The sequence below is a fragment of the Orycteropus afer genome, unplaced genomic scaffold, assembly GCF_000298275.1.
Source record: "Orycteropus afer afer isolate SDZICR_OR568_19922 unplaced genomic scaffold, OryAfe1.0 scaffold00150, whole genome shotgun sequence".
Lineage (NCBI taxonomy): Eukaryota > Metazoa > Chordata > Mammalia > Tubulidentata > Orycteropodidae > Orycteropus > Orycteropus afer.
Genome location: NW_006921737.1, coordinates 5,946,568 through 5,965,041, shown reverse-complemented (window position 1 = coordinate 5,965,041; position 18,474 = coordinate 5,946,568). Strand labels below are relative to the sequence as shown.

The following is an 18,474-nucleotide window of genomic DNA, read 5'->3' as shown; positions in this document are numbered from 1 at the left end:
TTTTTTTTTTTTTGCAGTGTCCTATCCCCTCCTCTCCCACACCTGGTAACCAACAAAGAAAGTTTCCCTCCATACATAAACCTTTCCTTGACCCTCCACCACAATGAACTAATACTATATTTATCCTTCTGTGATTGACTTATTTCACTCAGCATAATGTCCTCCAAGTTCATCCATGTGATGTGGTGTTTTGCAGATTTTACATTATTCTTTAGTGTTGCATAGCATTTCATTGTGTGTATGTACCATGGTTTGGTCATCCACTCTTCCACTGATGGGCATATAGGTGTTTTCCATCTTTTCACTATTGTAAATAGTGCTGCAATGAACATGGGTGTGCATGTATCTCTTCCTGTCCTGGATCTCATCTCTCTATGATATATACCTAGTAATGGGACTGCTGGGTCAAATGGTGCCTCCAATTCCAGCTTTCTAAGGGATCACTATACTGCTTTCCACAGTGGTTGTATCACTCCACAGTCCCTCAGCAGTGTATGAAAGTTCCAATCTCTCCACATCTCTGCCAGCATTTGTTATTTTCTGTCTCATTGAACCTTGCCATCAATGCTGGGGTGAGATGGTATCTCATTATTGTTTAGATTTGCATTTCTCTGATGGCCGATGATCGTCAGCGTCTCTACACGTATTTGCTGGCCATCTGAACACCCTCCTTGGTGAAGTGTCTATTCATATATCTTCTGCCCATTTTTCAATTGTATTATTAATTCCTTTGCTGTTGAGGCATTGGAATTTTCTATAAATCTTAGAGATAAGTCCCTTGCCAGATACATAATTATCAACAAGTATGAATCTGTTGCTGTCATTTTTGTTATGTGCTTTTTGATGGTGTCGATTTCTTTGTTCCACATAATTTTCTGTGCTGAGCTCATTTTGTTTATGTTTTGTGTTATCACTTCTTTTGTTGCTATTGTTTTAGTATTTGCTAAGTATTTGTGCTGGTTCTCTTTTTTATTTTGATGTGAAAGTTTATCATTTTTCTTTGGGGCTACGCTGTGATTTACAGTTTTCTTCCCAAGTTTAGAACAGTCCATTCTACCTTGTAGTTGTCTTGACTTCTCTACCATTTAGAAGTCCTGTAACTACACAATTTTTTCCCTCTTTTTGGTTTGTAGTTGTCTTCATTTGTCAATTGATGTCTCTGGTTCTCTGTTTACAATTTTCTAGGCTTATTTACTTTGGACACTTCTGTAACTGGGTTGGTTTCTGGGTTATGTCATCATGTGCATTGTCAGTTGTTGTTTGCTGTTGTTGCTTCTCTGTCCAGAGGACTCCCTTTAGCATCTCTTGTAATGTTGGTCTGGTTGTAACAAATTCCCTTAATTTCTGCTTATCTGGAAATGTCCTAATTTCCCCATCACATTTGAGGGACAATTTTGCTGGGTACATAATTCTTGGTTGTAAATTTTTCTCTTTCAGGGTTTTATATGTACAATCCTATTGTCTTCTTGCCTGCATTGCTACTGCCAAGAAATCTGACCTTAGTCTATTTGTTGCCCCTTGTAGGTAACTTTTTGTTTTTCCCATGCTGCTTCCAGGATTCTTTCTTTGTCTTTGGTTTTGGTGAGTTTTATGATGATATGTCTTGGTGATTTTCTTTTGGGGTCTATCCTGTTTGGGGTTCACTGGACTTCTTGAATGGATATATTTTCATCTTTCATCATATCAGGAAAATTCTCTTCCAACAAATCTTTGGTATTTTTTTTTCTGTGGCTTTATTTTTCTCTTCCTGTTCTGCAATTCCAATGACACGTAGCTTATTCCTTTTGATGGTATCCCACATGAACCTTAGGCTTTCTTCATTTTGTTTTGATCTTCTTTCTAATTGATAGCTTTCTAAAGAAGTATTGAGGTATTTGTTTCAATCTCACTATTCTTCCTCCATTGATTCAATTCTACTCCTTTGCCCATTCAATGTCTTAACTATTTCTGAAAATTTAGTATTAATCTTCTAGATTTCTATGTACAGATTTTGTATCATTTCTAATTTTTCATTAATTTTGTTGTTTTGTTCTTGTATTGTCTATTGAAATTGTTCTAGGGTTTTCTCTGTGTTTTCCTCAATTTTATCAGTGTTTTCCTTGATCTGTCTCTCAATTCATTGAAGATACCAAAATATAATTATTTTGAATTCTTTATCAGGGAGTTCCAATGCTGCATCTCCCTCAGGAATGTGTTCTGGGTCTGTATCATGCTCCCTTGTTTCTCCTGCTATATCTTGCTTCTTTGTGTGCACTGTGATGCTCTGTTGTCTCGAAGGCATTGTGACATTTTTATGTTTATATTTAATTGGTGATTGTGTGTTGGAGTGACTTGCCCATGATTTTTGTTTTCTTTGTATGTTAACTATATAAGCAGGGTACAGTGATGTGCTCCTCTATTTGCTAGTTAGCAGCACTTATACACTCACCACCTATCTCCTTTCCTATTGTCAGCCTCCTGTATGTCATTGCTATCCTTTGCAAACAGAGCTTATTCATAGGTCCCTGGAATCTGAATGATAGTGTTGTCACTTTAAAATCCAAAATGGCCACCACTTGTAAAGATTCAAAATGGCTGCACCCTCCAGAGAGCAGAAAGTCCACAGCTCAGGTTGTCTCCCTCCTTGCTGTTTCCCTTCCTAGTCAAAGGCCACCAGTGCAGTCATCCCTGCAGCCCTTGGTGACCAGGGCTGATCTTTAGGTCAATTCTCAGGTCCCAACACCACTTGGAAATATTTAGGCTGTTGGCCTTATCAGAGTAGCTGACAGTCCACCACTCCAACCATCTCCATATTCACCGTTTCGGCAGGCTTTTCCACTAGTTGATGTCTAATTCACTTCTGAATACTTCCTTTCAAAAGTCAGGGCTCCAGGATTATCTTCTGTATCTCTGTCAATTAGTTCCTCTTTTCTTTGTTGAAGAGGGTCTGTGTAGCTTGTGTGCCTTTTTGTCCATTTCACCAGAAGTCTGTTTTGTAGATTGTTAGGTTTAGTTTAGTTCAGATAATATAATCTATAAATCCACTAAACTAGGTGTCTGCAAACTTAATTACCTTGCCAGGGCTAAATGCAAAATAAAGAAAGACAGTGTTAGCTATTCCCACTCCTCCCTGATGAAACCTTGCACACAGCAATTGATGCTTAACTATACGAAACCATAGATGTAAAATGTAATGTATTTTTTTCATATTCCAGCCTTGAATACAACAGAGATGACAGGCTGAGATTGCTGTACTCTAATCTAATTTGTTTTATAATTATTCATCGCATTAAGTTAACATGGGACAAGCAACATTTCATTCTGTTGTACATGAAGGAGCTGACTCAACGGAAATTAACAACAACAACAACCAATAACTAGTTAACGTGAACAGTATGAGGTCACCAGTGTCAAGCCCCATATTCAACGTTAGACAACTTAATTTCTTTCTTATCATTTATATCGGAAGGAAGATGGGGCAATCTATTTCTGTAGTGATACTGCCTTGGAAACCCAAGGAGGGGTCGCTATGAGTCAGGTCTGAATTGATGGCACATAACAACAACAACAACATTATTTATATAACAATAAATTTAAGGACATATTCTAGTATATTCTCCCTGTGCTAAGTTGATCATCTTGCCCCATCCCTATCCCACCCTACCTCATACACCTTCCTTCCCTGCATCCCTTCTAAATCCCCCTCCCACTCGTTCTTAATACCACTAAGCTAGAAAATAAAAAGTGATCCTCAAGAGGGAAGAACATAAATGGACAGATTAATTTTCAATGGTGTTCATAAAAGGAAGCAAGGTCAGTTTTTGTTTCTGCTTTATTTACTTCCCTCTAGTCTGCTTCTCCCCACCATGCACAGCCCTACACCTTTTCGTGTTCTCTCCTAGCTCTGGTTTAACATAATTTTGGTGCTGAAGGGCAGAGGGAGGGAAGCTGAACACGCAGAGTGGCCATGTAATACACAACGGCTGATCTCTTCTGACATTTATCTCCGTTCGTGAGAGGAGATGAAACAGCTCACTCATGAAGATGAATGTCATACAAGAGTTCTGCCATCATGCATCCTTCCACGGGATCTCAGGAGAGAGATTTGGTGTTATATAGAATATTAGGAACGCTGCAGACACTAGGAAGCCTGGCAACTTGGCTGTTCTGCCTTATTAGACCCTGTTAAGTGAAATGATGCACTCTTGTTAAACGGAGCCATCGTCATTATAAGATTATCTAATTCACTCTTTAGCTTGACATTTGCTTATTTCATGCACACACTGAAAAAATGACTTCCCAGCATATTTTTAAGTACAAATGGAAATAGATTGAGTTCATAACTATGCATTTGTGTACTTTGCTCCTTGCTTCATTGAAGGCTTTATGATTATAAAAGTGCAGATCCTTTCCAAGATAAATGGTTCAGGGAATGAAAAAGCAAAGAGGAGCCATTTAACTGTGCAATCGCTGGATCTATCCAGCCCACACCATCTTTGACCCAGAATGACTTCTCTAAAACATTGATGTTGAGTGAATTTGGACTCTTAGTGACACTTTGGACAGAGTTGAACTGCCCCCATAGGGTTTCTAAGGCTGTAATCTTTATTGAAGTAGGCTGCCACATCGTTCTTGTGCAGAGTAGCTGGTGGGTTTGAACTGCCAGCCTTTCAGTTAACAGCTGAATGCTAACTACAATCCAGCAAATCTGAAAACACACTTGATTTTCACCTACAAGAGCAGAGTGAGGAGGGGAAGTTTTTAAATTAAACTTCTACTATTTACTAACAGTGTGACTTTGGTCAGATTTTTCTGGCCTGTCTGACCCTCCAATTCCTCATCTGTAAAATGGAGAAAATATTGTTATCACATCATAGAGCTGTTTTGAGGATTAAATAAAAGGAGATGAAATATATGGGAAATTTAGAACAGTGTCTGGTATGTGGTAACATTTCAGTTTAAGAAATGTTAGCAATTATTATTATTATTAATAATTAGTAGAAAGATTTTCTTGGCACAGTGGCTGCAATGATGGGCTCAAGCATAGCAAGGATTGTGAGGATGGCGCAGGACCAGGCAGTGTTTTGTTCTGTTGTACACAGGGTTGTTATGAGTTGGAGCTGATTTGACAGCACCTAATAACAACAACAACAGAAACATTTTCTTAGAATTATAGTGATCTGAATCATTCTCAATAGTTTATTAAAGCCCTCACCTGAAGTATTTTCTATTTTTTCTTTTATTTTACCCTCTAAGTTATAAGCAGTCATGATTTATGGAAATCAAAACTTCAAATTCTTACTTGATTAATTACACTAAAAGACCATTTGTCTTCTTAGGCATTTGTTACAGACAGATGATATAATGAAAAAAAAATACATTATTTGGGAGCTTGGCCTATACCTGGGTTTGAATTCTACTTCCTGTCTTTGCTATGTTGTTGTTGTTACATGCCAGCGAGTCGGACCCGACTCATAGCGACCCCTCCTTGGGTTGCCGAGGCAGTATCACTATGGAAGTAGATTGCCTCATCTTCTTTCTGAGGAGTGGCTTTGCTACAGACTTGGGTAAACTGCTTAACCTTTGTAAATCTCAATTTCCTCATCTAGAGAATGTATCCAATAATATTTGCTTTGAAAAGATGTCATTAGGAGTAGAGATAATATATTAAGCATACTAATTATTACTCCTGGAGTCTAAGGTTCATTTGTTATTTTATTGATCAGTTTCTGTATCCAGGAACTGTGCCAAGCATGAAGATACACAAACAAGCCTAATTCCTCCCATGAAGTGTCTGGAGTGCAGTGAGATAAGAGGTATGGAAAAGGGAGTTATCAGGATAGACTTCCTGAAAGAGAGAACACTTGAATTGAATTTTGGAGGCTGAAGAAGAGTTAGCTACATGAGACAGGCACAATGGTTAAGTACTTGGCTGCTAACTGAAAAGTTCGTGGTTTGAACTCATGCAGTGGCTCCCAGGAGAAAGACCTGGTGATCTGATCCCATGAAGATTACACCAAAGACAACCTCCTGAGGCAAAAAACAAAAAGACAAAAAACACCTCCATCATGGGGTTAGTATGAGTCATGATTGACTTGATGGCATCCAACAACAACATACATGGGAACTATTTAAAAACATGTGAAGAGCGAATGTTCTTGACTTGCAAACATCACTCCATGTGTTCATATAATACTTGAGGAAACAAAACTAACTTGTTGATGTGATCCTACTCTAGCTTGGACAAATTGAAATGTAGCAAGCCAAGGTTTCATTTTAGAGATTTATCAAACATTTCTCTAGGAAGAAGATCTGGGGAAAGTTTAAAGGCTCCCAAAGAGTAAAGTTTTGCTGGAGGTTAAGTTATCTCTTGGACAGCTTCTGCTGCAAAATGGCCAAGAGGAGACTTCAGTGGTGAAGCCTGACATTTGCTTTAGGTTCAGCCAGAGTTTAGACTCCAGGCTAGGGTCATAACTGAATCTCTGTTAGATGAAGCTGTAGGCTGAAATCAACATTCTGGATGAGGTAATATTCTTTTTTCTTAAATTCCAGCAATCTACAACCATTCTAGAGAAAAGGGTTTAAGTCCTTGCCCCATCACTCCACCAATCTATAGCAGCTAGCATGTTGTGTGTGTATGCTCAAGGATAAAGGGATTGGTGAGAAGGCATATTTCGTATAGGTATAACTACCATTCAGATTCCTTACACTTCCCTTAAATCACTAGGACCTGAGCCAATGGGAGCCCAAAGGCCAAGGATTAACCCATCCTATTTCTCTTTGCATTTTATCATAGCTCCACTTTTCCTGGAGTCCAAGTTTTGTCTGAATAGGGAAGGAGCATAGGGAAAAATATGGGGATTTCACCTCTCCTGCTCTCTCACTTGCTTTATGCTGAGTGGAGGAAGGTTGAATTTGCATAGGCTAAAAGTGTCTATGATGTGACTTCTAGCATACTTAATAGTGCAGTGGAAATCCTACAAAGGAGCAAGGATCATGCCAAATGAGATCCTGACCACTTCCCCCACAGTGGTATCTGTTACTGAAGTTAAGAAGCAGGCTTGTTCTCCAGTGTTGGTTGGTGAATGGTGGTGAAGCACTAGATTTGTGCTTCTACTTGCCTTTACATTCATGGATTTGCATATGTGGTGCATGTGTGTGCTCATGTGTTCATACTTACAGGTGAAGTTCTGTTCTACATTTTTGACTGCTTGTCCCCAGCTCATTTCATTTTAACTGGCCATTCCATTTTAGTGAAGTATAATTGACTAGCACCTGTTGTTCTGCTAGATGGAAACTGAATGTGCATTTGCAGTGGAGTGACACATCTTTAAAAGTGAATTCAGAAAGAGAATAAAGGGTAGAGCATATGTGGTGTGCATGCTTTCTGAGCTACCATCTGCTTCTTTACACAGTCTCAAATAACCAGAGTATCAGCTTTGGGAGAAACTGCAGAACATTTGGGAAAATCTGGAGATAGTATCAAGATGCAGATGGCACCATGGGTGAAGACGCTCCTTTTGGAGTTTCTATTCCTGTAATCACAGAGGAAATGGGTTCTCTTAATGTGAGCCTGCAAAGCAGTGTGGGCAAATCCCTTGAGGACTTACACTGTTCTTGAATATTTTATGTTCTCAAGAATGACCAAGGCTCTAGGTTGCCATTTTGGGGAAAGCTGGGGCAGGAAACTGTATCACATCACATTCAGTGGGACAACCAGCGTCTCTTAACTTCACTCCCTAGATTTATAAATATTGAAAAACCACAAGAAATAACACTGGATTTTCTATTTCTTCCTCCCTTATTTGCTTTTTTTGCTTTGGTGGGGAGAAGCATAAAAGTAGCAGAAAAGAATTTAGTCCATGCTTCTTCTATTTTGCTAGAACACACAAGAATGATTATCTGCTATTTCTTCCTTTCCCATTTCTCTCTTCCCCAATAAAAACTAAAAGAACAATGAAGAAGTATGCAGGTGTTGTAAATGCTCAAAGGTGCTATTACATCTTTTGGTGTCCGGGTGCATTCTGCATTATAATGCAGACTTGATGATTGCATATCTCAGAAAAGTCTGCTCAGCTGTGTCAACATCAACAGGCAAGGCAAGAGTGTAACTGGCAGCGTGTGGGGAAAATATTGCTCAGAATGTACTTCTGGGTGCAATTTACTTTGATACAGTTCTCTGAAGTATCAAAATTGGTTCTTCATCTTTGATAAAGGGAAATGTGCGTTCTCAATCTTTAGGAAGCGGAACCAATCTAGGATAGGTGTGACAAATGCATTCCTTTGGGGGAGAAAGCATTGTATAATGGAAAGAAAAAAAAACTTTGCAGACAGACAGATGTGGGTTCTAATCCTCTATCTGCCCATTTACTAGCTTTGTAATCTTTGATAAATTATCTAATTTTTCCAAGCTTTTTTTTTAATCCATACAGTGGGTTGTTACCATGATAACATAAAGTGACATATGTTAAGTCTAGTTGTAACTCAATATATAATGGTTATTGTTATTTTTATGGTGATCTGGTGGTGTAGTGGTTATGGCTGATAACTAAAAGCTGGTGACTTGAACCCACCAGATGCTCTGTGGAGGAAAGATGAGGCAGTCTGCTTCCATAAAGATGTACAGCCTTAGAAACCCCATGAGTGTTGTTATTAGTCAGAATTGACTTGGTGGTAGTGAGTTTGGTTTTTAAAATGTTATTGTTAGCTGCTGTCAAGTGGGCCCTCACTCATGGCAACCCCATATACAACAGAACAAAAATGCTATTGATCTATGCCATCTCCATGATTGGTTGTGGATCAGACTATTATAATCCATAGAGTTTTCATTGGCTTATTTTCAGAAGTAGATTGCCAGGCCTTTTCTTCCTAGTCTGTCTTAGTCTGGAAGTTCCAATGAAACCTGTTAAGCATAGTAGCAACATACAACCCTCCTGATGAGTATTGGCTGTGCATAAGGTGCATTGGCTAGAAAGTGGATTTGTATCTACACATGGAAGGCAAGAAATGTGCCATGGAATCACCAATGTCCTCCAATATATAATAGTGATTACTAATAAATCCACTTATAATATCATTTGAGGGGATTTATAATATTGCAGTTTGAAGGGACAGGAAGATGCTCCCCTATGTGGTCTGGGGAGAGATAGGGATTGAAGGAACCAAATTTTTATAATCAAGTGTATATTTATAATAGAATCAGGAAAAACTGAATTAGTAACAATTTTCTCTATGTTCAAGCTCAGCAACTTCATTTTCAGACACAGCAAACAAAGGCCTATGGAGTATATGCCACAATTTTAAGGCGGATGGGCCAGTCCAGAAGTTGCTGGTTTGATTGTGGCCTGGCAGGAAGTTTACTTGCACAGTTCTGTGGCCTCTAAATTTCACCAATAAAATGATTTGTAAATAAATTTTGGTCAATATATATGTAACAAAATACTTGCCGTTTCAACATATTTCCATGTATATTCAATGACATTAATTATGTTCACCATGTTGTCCAACCATTACTGTTATTTGTTTCCAAATTTTTCTATCACCCTCAACAGAAGCTCAATGTTGCTTAAGCGTGAGTCCCCTTTCCCTCCACCCTCCCCTCAACCCCTGCTAACCATTAATAAATTTTTATCTCTATACATTTGCATATTCTAAATATTTTATCTACCTGGGATCATATATTATTTGTCCTGTTGTGACTGACTTATTTCATTTAGCATGATATTTTGAAGGTTCATTCATGTTGTAGCATGCCTCAGGACTTCATCTCTTTTTATGGCTAAGTGGTATTTCGTTTTATGTAGATACCATGCTTTGTTTTGAATGAAGAGCATCTTGCTAGTATGTAACATGTGAGGTTCACTGGATCTAGAACACTCACTGTTGCCCTTTCCTCTTCCTCATTCTCCTCCTCTCTTCTCTCTGTCTTAGAAATCATTACCGCCTGAGTGCAGCTGCCATAGGAGGAGCATCTGGCAAGTGTTATTACACCCTCACCTTTGCTATCACCTTCCCACATAATGAAGATGTCTGCTACCTGGCCTACCACTATCCTTACACCTATACAGCCCTCATGGTAACTTCCTCTTTACAACATTACCCCTTCAGGGATGAAGGGGCTCTCTGGTGTTTCCCTTATCACATTCAGGAGACACTGACATCCTAATCAAGGGATGCTGTCTGCCTCAAAGAGTCACAGTGGCATTGTATTTGTTTAGTCTCCTTCCCTGGGCAGAGCAGGAGGATGAGGTCATGACCAGTGATATTCTGAAGGACCAAGCGCCATGTAGTGCTCCTTATCTGCAGGTTGAGTATGAGATGTAGGGGCATATCCTAGGGGCTTTAGCTGTGCCTCAGAAGAAAAGCTTGATGATCAGTTTCCAAAAAGTTAAAGCTGCAAAAATCTTATAGGGCATAGTTCTACTCTGACATATATGGGGTTGTCATGAGTTGGCATTCATTGATAAGACAATTGGTGGTGGTGGTAGTGTTATCTTTAAAGTTGGTTAATGTGCTCATCTGCTAAGTGAAAGGTTGGATGTTTGAGTCCACCTAGAGTTGCCTCAAAAGAAAGGCCTGGTTATCTATTTCCAAAAAATCAGCCTTTGAAAATGTATGAAGCACAATTCTACTTTGACATACATGATGTCACCATGAGTCAGAATCAATGACAACTTTTTTTTTTTTTTAGTTTATCTTTAAACATGTTTTATCAAATGAACATGAAATAGTGAAATAGTCAGATTGAATTGAGATCATTAAGTTGAAATGGGGTAAAAGCAGACAAAGCCAAGATGCAGAACTAAAAGAGACTAACTCATTGAGAGGAGTGAGGCAGAAGGTGATGCTTGGAAAACTTCCCAAAGTCTGTGAGCAGACAGCCACTTTAGCTTTCCCAGCATTTGTCATAGCCATGGGTTTGAGCTGGTAGAAGGATCCAGAATGGGCAAGGAGCATGGAGAAATAAAATACTGAATCATGACAAATGAGGGCCATGATCTTTCTATGAGTGGAGTGCCAGGGAAGTCAGTCCAGATTCAGACTTAGCATTCCTTGGTTCCATTTAAGGCTTTGAAAAAGGTTCATCAGATAATTTTAAGCAAATTGATTGCTTACATAGTACAGTTTTCCATCATTTGAAGAAGTTGGCAAATTCTTCCCCTAACTATTTCAGTTATCCTGAGGATTAATGAACTACAGTATCTTCTGTAAAGCACGTTCAGTTTATCTGTTAATGCAAAATTTTATTAGCATAATTATACTAATATGTGTGTGAATGTACATATAACAGCCTGAAGGATGGGTATTTTCCTTCTAAGTCTGGGATAAGGAGTTGGAAAAGATAATAACCAAGAGTCTCTTCCTTCAAAAGAAATGTTCAGGTATAAATGGGATGTTTTTCCATCAAGGAAGCATGTCTTAAACCACTTGTCTAACTGCTTCATGAAAGTGCATCTGTCCTTCTCTCCATATGTTGTCTTGCCTAAAGAGATATTTTTACTGTTTTCCAGATTGCAAAAGATGCACAACTAGCATTATTTGTGTATCACATTTGGAGAGCTTAAGAAGTTAATCCAAGAAATGTGCATCACAAGCTATGCTGTAACAAGCCATGTTTGTTACAAAACATGTTTGTTGCCTTTAGGGACACAGAACAGGCAAAATTCATGATCTCCTTCAACAGATGTTTTTATTGTCTTGCCTGTGAAGTACTGTGTGTGAAAAGTGTTCTGGGAAGGGAATTCCTTTTTGAACATGAACTTGCCTTTTCCATTGGGGGAATGGACCATGGGTCGAGGGACACTGTTCTTTTCACTTATTAGAATATCTTTGACCCTGCTGAAATCCTTGGTAGCAGCTAATATAAAACTCTAGAACTCAAAGGGATTTGAGGAGTTGTCTAATTCATCCTGATCAATTATAGATGCAAAAACTGAGGCCTAAAAATCCTACATTGAGCTAGTAGCCAAGAAGGGAAAAGAGCACAGATGTTTGAAATCTATTCTTGTGATCTTTCCATTTCACTGTAGAAAAAAATTAAAATAATTCTTCTCTGGGGTCAGGGCAGTGTCATTGCTTGCTACCACATAAAATGTTGTTGTTGTTAGCCGCTGTCTTAGGCTGTGTTCTGTAGAGTAGCAAAATCAGTGAGCCTATATATGTGTGTGTATGAGAATAAGTATATATATATATATATATATATATATAGAGAGAGAGAGAGAGAGAGAGAGAGAGAGAGTCAGAGAGAGTGAGATTTATCTCAAGAAAATGGCTCACATTGTTATGGAGGCTAGCATGTCCTAAATCCATGGGCCAGGTACCAGATTGGAGGCTTCTCCTGACTCATGTGGTTGCAAGGGCTGGCAAACTCACAATCCACAAATCAGATGGAGGCAGGTGGACCATCAGGCTGTGAAAGCTGACAAATCCCAAAATTAGCAAGTCAGACACACAAGGCTGCAAAAGCTGGAGAATTTCAGAATGGGCAGGTCAGAAAACAAGTCCCAAGAACTGGAGGTAGATGATGACGAGCTAGATGCAGGTTCCAGAGCAAGGATAGCTCTGTCAGAGCATATATATATATATATTGTGTTGTTGTTATGTGCCATCGATATATATACTACAGGTCACACCTCCAAGGAAACTCCCCAAACATCAGAGTAAGGATGTGACTTGATTTTATAAGGTTGTGATTCAAGTTATTTCCCCCAGTAATCCTGCCTCATTACCATACGAAAGTTGGTATTTACAACACATAATGGAGCATAATTACATAATATCACAAAATGGAAGATGATTATATCAGATCACAAAATTGAAGACAACCATGCAATATTGGGAATCATGACCTAGCCATAACATTAACCATACAGTCTACCCCTTCACTATTTGGTACCTATACACATCTCCTTGTACCATACATACTCTGTAAATAAAGACAATTACAAAATCATACTTTCACCTAATGTGATACAACTAGAATGCATACACCTGAAAATGGACTAAGCCTATTTACATGTTATATTTTATAAATATGGGATAAGGGAGAGAAGAAAACAAAAATATATATACACACACACAAACATACACATACACATATGATAAAAACAAGGAAGAAATAATCACAACACTTACAATCCTCAATTTTTCAACTGGTTACTTGGTCATAACTGATATTGAGAACTACCTTCTTCCATCACCTTTTTCATATTCCCTTTACTCTTAGCAAGCACTCAGCTGGTCATGGTTCTTTGTCTGATGGGGTGACCAAACCTTCATTTCTGAAGGATCTGGGCCATTAGTAATCAGGTCAGAATTAGATTGCTGTAGTTTTCCATTGACCTTAATTACAGGGTATGGTATTACTAAGAGATGCCCTAAGGGATTGTCTGTACTTCAGACATACTCTTCTTTGCCTCCATTATGTAATATCAATATGATTTCCCCTTGGTACCAGAAGGCTGGTGGTTCAAACCCACCAGCTACTCCTTGGAACGAAGATTGGGAAATCTACTTCTGTAGAGATACTGCCTCAGAAACCTAAGGCGGTGTCACTATGAGTTGGAACAGACTTGATGGCAGTGAGTTTTTTTTTTTTTTTTAGTTAGTATCAATGACACCAGCCAATATGGTAGCTTCTTTCTTTGCCTGTTGTTAAAGAGGCATGATGAGCCAAAGTGGCTAGAAGGCATTCTTAACTTCCAATTCAATGGAACTAGCATTATGTCTCCTAATGGGAGCATTCCTCCATTTGGAACTAAGACCACTAGAAATTCGGAGCTTAGGGTCATGGGGACAGGAAGAAAAAAATTTGTGAGTGGTTCACATGGGTAATAGTGACTGGTGCTGCTCCCATTTCTACTCCTTGATTCTTGGACTTGTGAATGCTGGCTATGGGAGAAAAAGTACCATACTTTGATTGCTGGTTTATATAGCCTTCTAGAGAACATTGCCTCAACCCTGAAAAGTATTGCCACATCACTGGTGCTTTAATTGTGTCTTTGGAAAAACATTCCATTTTTCTATCAAGCCAACTGCTTTAAGATGATGTGGAACATGGAAAGAACAGCGATTTCCCTGAACATGGACCGTCTGTTGGACTTCATTTACTGTCAAGTGATAATGCTGTGTGGGATACCATGACAGTTATTAAGTCATTCTTTGAGTCCACAGATGATAGTTTTGACACAAGCATTGTATACAAGGAAGACCAATTCATACCCAGAGTGTGTCTATCCCAGTAAGAGAAAAATGCTGCCCTTTCCATGATGGAAATTATCCAGTGTAATCCACTTGCCTCTAGGTTGCTGGATGTTCAACCTGAGGAATAGTTTTATATCGCAGACTCAATGTTGGTTTCTGTGGCAGATTTGACACTTAGCAGTGGCTGTAGTCAAGTCAGCCTTGGTGAATGGAAGTCCATGTTGTTGAACTCATGCATAACCTCCATCTCTGCCACCATGACCACTTTGTTCATAAGCCTATTGGATAATGACAGAAGTGTCAGGGGAAAGAGGATGACTGGTTTCCACAGACTTTATCATCCTATACTCTTAATTTTTAAAATCCTTCTCTTCTGAGGTCACCTTTTAGTGAGCATTCACATGAAGCACAAATATCCTCACTTCTTTGGCTCGTTCAGAGAGGTCTATTCACTTACTTCACATACCTTTTCCTCATACTTCCTTGTCATCAACTTTCTAAATGTTTCTTGCAAATCCTTAACCATACAGCCAAACCATTGGCCACAGCCCATTAATTAGTATACAATTGCACATTTGGCCATTTCTCCTTCCAAGAAAAGTGATCAACCACGTGCACTGCTTGAAGTTCTGCCATTGGAAGCATTTCCCTTCAGCACTGTCCTTCAGGTCCTAGAAAGGAACTGCAGTGCTACTGCTGTCCACTTTCAAGTGGTGCCTGCATATTGTGCAGAGCCATCTGTAAACCAGGCATGAATTTTCTCTTCCTCAGTCAACTGATCGTAAGGAACCACCAATGAGGCCATAGGTGCAAACTGGATGAGGGAAGGTAATATGATGGGAGTGGCTGAGCCATTTCCTTGTGAAACATGTGCCTTCAGGTCCTGTTCCAGCCTCATCTCTTCATACTACTTCCGTTTAATGATTGAGTGCTGCTATGCATGCCTCACTTTATGACTCTTTGGGTCAGACAACATCCAGTTCATGAAAGGCAACTCAGGCTGCATGGTAGCCCGTGGTTAAGTGTTCAGTCTCTGCAACAGTCCAGTAACAAGCCAACAACTGTTTCTCAAAAGGAGAGTAGTTATCTGCAGAGGATGGCATGGCTTTATTCCAAAATCCTAAGGGTCTGCACTGTGTTTTACCAATAGAGCCCTACCAAAAATTTCAAAGAGCATCTTTATCTGCCACTGCTACTTCAGACACCATTGAATCAGCCAGATCATGTAGGTCAAATAACAGAGCAGTTTGCGTGGCTGACTGAACCTATTGCACAGCCTTCTCTTGCTCAGGGCCACACTCAATACAAGCAGCTTTTCAAGTCACTTGAAAAAAGGTCTGGAGTAGCAAAACCAGGTGAGAGATATGTTACCCTTGAAATCCAAAGAGGGTTACCATGTGTTTTGCCTCATTTTTAGTTGTAGGAGGGCCCAGATGTAACAACTTCACTTCAAAAGGAATATCTCAGCATTACCCACACACTGGACTCCTAGAAATTTCACTGAGGTGGAAGGTGCCTGAATTTTTGTCAGATTAATTTCCTACCCTCTAGCACACAAATATCTTACCAATAAATCTAGAGTCATTGATAAGTCTTCCTTAGTAGTTCCAATCAGCATAATTTCTTCAATGTAATGGACTAGTGTGACATCTTGAGGAAAGGAAAGGAGATCAAGTTCCCTGTGGACCAAACTATGACATAGGATTGGAGAGTTTATATACCCTAAGGTAGGGCAGTGAAGGTATATTACTGGCTTTGTGAGCTGAAGGAAAACTGTTTCTGGTGTTCCTTCAAAACAGGTGTGGAGAAAAAGGCATTAGCCAGATCAATAGCTACAAACCAGGTAATAGGAGATGTATTAATTTGCTCAAATAATGAGACCACATTTGAAATAGCAGCTGACATTGGATTCACCACTTTGTTAAATTTAGGATAATCCATAGTCATTCTCCAAGATCTATCTGTTTGCAGAGGTCAAATAGGCAAGTCAAATGGGGTTGTGATGGGAATCACCACCCTGTATCCTTCAAGTCCTTCATGGTGGCAGTAATCTCTGCATGCAATCTCTTCAGAAATATATTGTTTTTGTTTTACTATTTTCTTAGGTAGTCCTAATGTCTTCCACTTGGCTTTTCCTATCATAATAGCCCTTACTCCACATGTCAGGAATCCAATGTGGGTGTTCTGCCAGTTGCAGAGTATGTCTATTCTAGCTATTGGTTCTGGAACTGTGGAAATCACTATAGGATGGGTTCAGGGATCCACAAGATCAACTGTGAGGCAGACCTGAATTAAGACACCTAACTGCAATAGGACTGATTGGGCCCTGTCATGATAGGGACCAAATGGTAGCACTTAACTGACAAAGACCTGAACTAAGACTCTGTTAATAACCTGACCTCCATACATCTCCACTCTGACTGATGGCCACAGTGATATTTTGGGTCTCCTGGAATTAGTATTAGTTCAGAGCCAGTTTTCAGTATTCCCCAGAGTGTATGAGAATTACCTTTTCCCCAATGAGAAGTCACTCTTGTAAAGGACCATTGATCCCTTTGGGGAAGGCTAGAAGAAAGATTACCAGTATAAATTTTTGGCAGTGCAATGGGGGTGCAATTCAGGGGTTGTGGGTCTGTAAACTGGCTCAAGTCTGGGAATTGATTGAGAGGCCATGACTCTATGCCAGTGATTCAAGTTAGACTGCTGTTCCCTTGACCAAGAATTCTTTCACTTGTGCGGGTCAAGCAGATTTCCCATCTATTTCACTCCTAAGGACAACATGACTATGTAGCCAACACCATAAGTCCATATGAGTCAGACTGTTCTGATCATTGCTTTGATTCTGCTTTCTGTTAGGATAACCACATTCGCCTTTTCTTTGTGAATTAAGTACTACCATTTGGTCCCTATCATGACAGGGCCCAATCAGCCCCATTGCAGTTAGGTGTCTTAATTCAGTTAGGGAAATTTCCACTGTCAAATCAGACTTACATAAAATAGCAATCATCCCAGTCTTCAAGGATACTGGGGCTCCCTTCACAAGTTTTTTTCCTTTATGGTTGTAGTAACAGGTGAATCCTCTGGGCACTCCATGGTTAAGTCTGTGGGTAACAACCTGATAAATTCACACCAACCTGCCGATTTCTCTAAGTCTTTGGATACCTTCTTCTATATTATACCAAGGCAGGTCTGGCACTTCAAGTTGATTTAGTGTATGCCACCATTTAATCCATGCTTCAGTGAGCCAACAAAATAAACGATTAGATCCTTTTCTAACTTAAGCTGAAACACTGAATGAAGGATCTGTGCTCAGTGGGCCCATATCATTAAACTCAGACTGATCCAACTTTATGTTCCTTGCACCATTATCTCACATATATTTCCCAGATTTCTGTTAGTATATATAAGAAATGTCAAGCAGTTCTTTTCCAGTGTAACACATTTCCTCCTAGGTCACACTTTGTGCTTCATATTTTGGACTGAGACTTAAGTCTAGTTATAAGTCTAGAAGCAAAAATGGGTGGTGGGGGTAGATCCTGGGAACATTCAACAATGTCTTGTAAGACATCTGCCTCAGGTGATGTCCCAGGAAGTACTCCAGGCACCATCTCATACAAAGACTCTTCAGGCAACGCTGGGTTAATCGAATCAAATAGGGGAGGAAAGGATAATCTATTTCCTGGGAAGGTGGCTTAACAGATGAAGACGGGAGGAGTTGTACTGTTGGCAGGAGCGATTCAACAGAATTTAGAAGCCCTATGTCCTTATCCTCCTGATTGTCTGCCCATATGTCCCCATCTCAACTTTTAGGATCCCATTATTTCCCAATCAATACCCACATTTTAACTTCAGTCATCATTTAAGGTTGTGGATTCAATTGGCATTATAATTCAGCCATTCTTATGATAAAACTCTGGACTTGGTTTTGGGCAATGTGAGCTCTGTTACTACAAGAAATTAGGTTTTCCTTGGGAACAAGCAGCAACTCTCAGGTTGTAGCACTTTAGCTGTGACTCTGAAGCCTTGAACTCACCTCTTTCTTTCTTTTTTTCTTTTTTTATTAGGATTTGGGTGAAGATTTACAGAGTAAATTCACTTTTCATACAGCAGTTCACATATACTCTGTCTCATGTCACTGACCAAAATTTACAATGCAGCAGCTCCCCTCCCACTTCCTCCCCATAGTTACCTCCTCCCACTGTCCATCCCTTCATACTCTTCTGCACCCTGAGCTATCTCCCTGTGCATAAGCAGCCCTTCCTTCTCCCATGATTGTTCTCTCCAGGGCGTGTG

The 18,474-nt window shown here is 39.5% G+C and overlaps 1 protein-coding gene across 1 annotated transcript in view; it reads left to right on the top strand.

Annotated features, from left to right (window-relative positions):
* Positions 1-18,474, top strand: part of AGBL1 (AGBL carboxypeptidase 1) — a 1,441,949-nt gene that overhangs the window by 204,185 nt on the left and 1,219,290 nt on the right. The window contains exon 16 of the mRNA XM_007946116.2: positions 9,910-10,054. Coding sequence (XP_007944307.2) covers positions 9,910-10,054 — 145 coding nt within the window. The remainder of the gene's footprint in view (positions 1-9,909; positions 10,055-18,474) is intronic.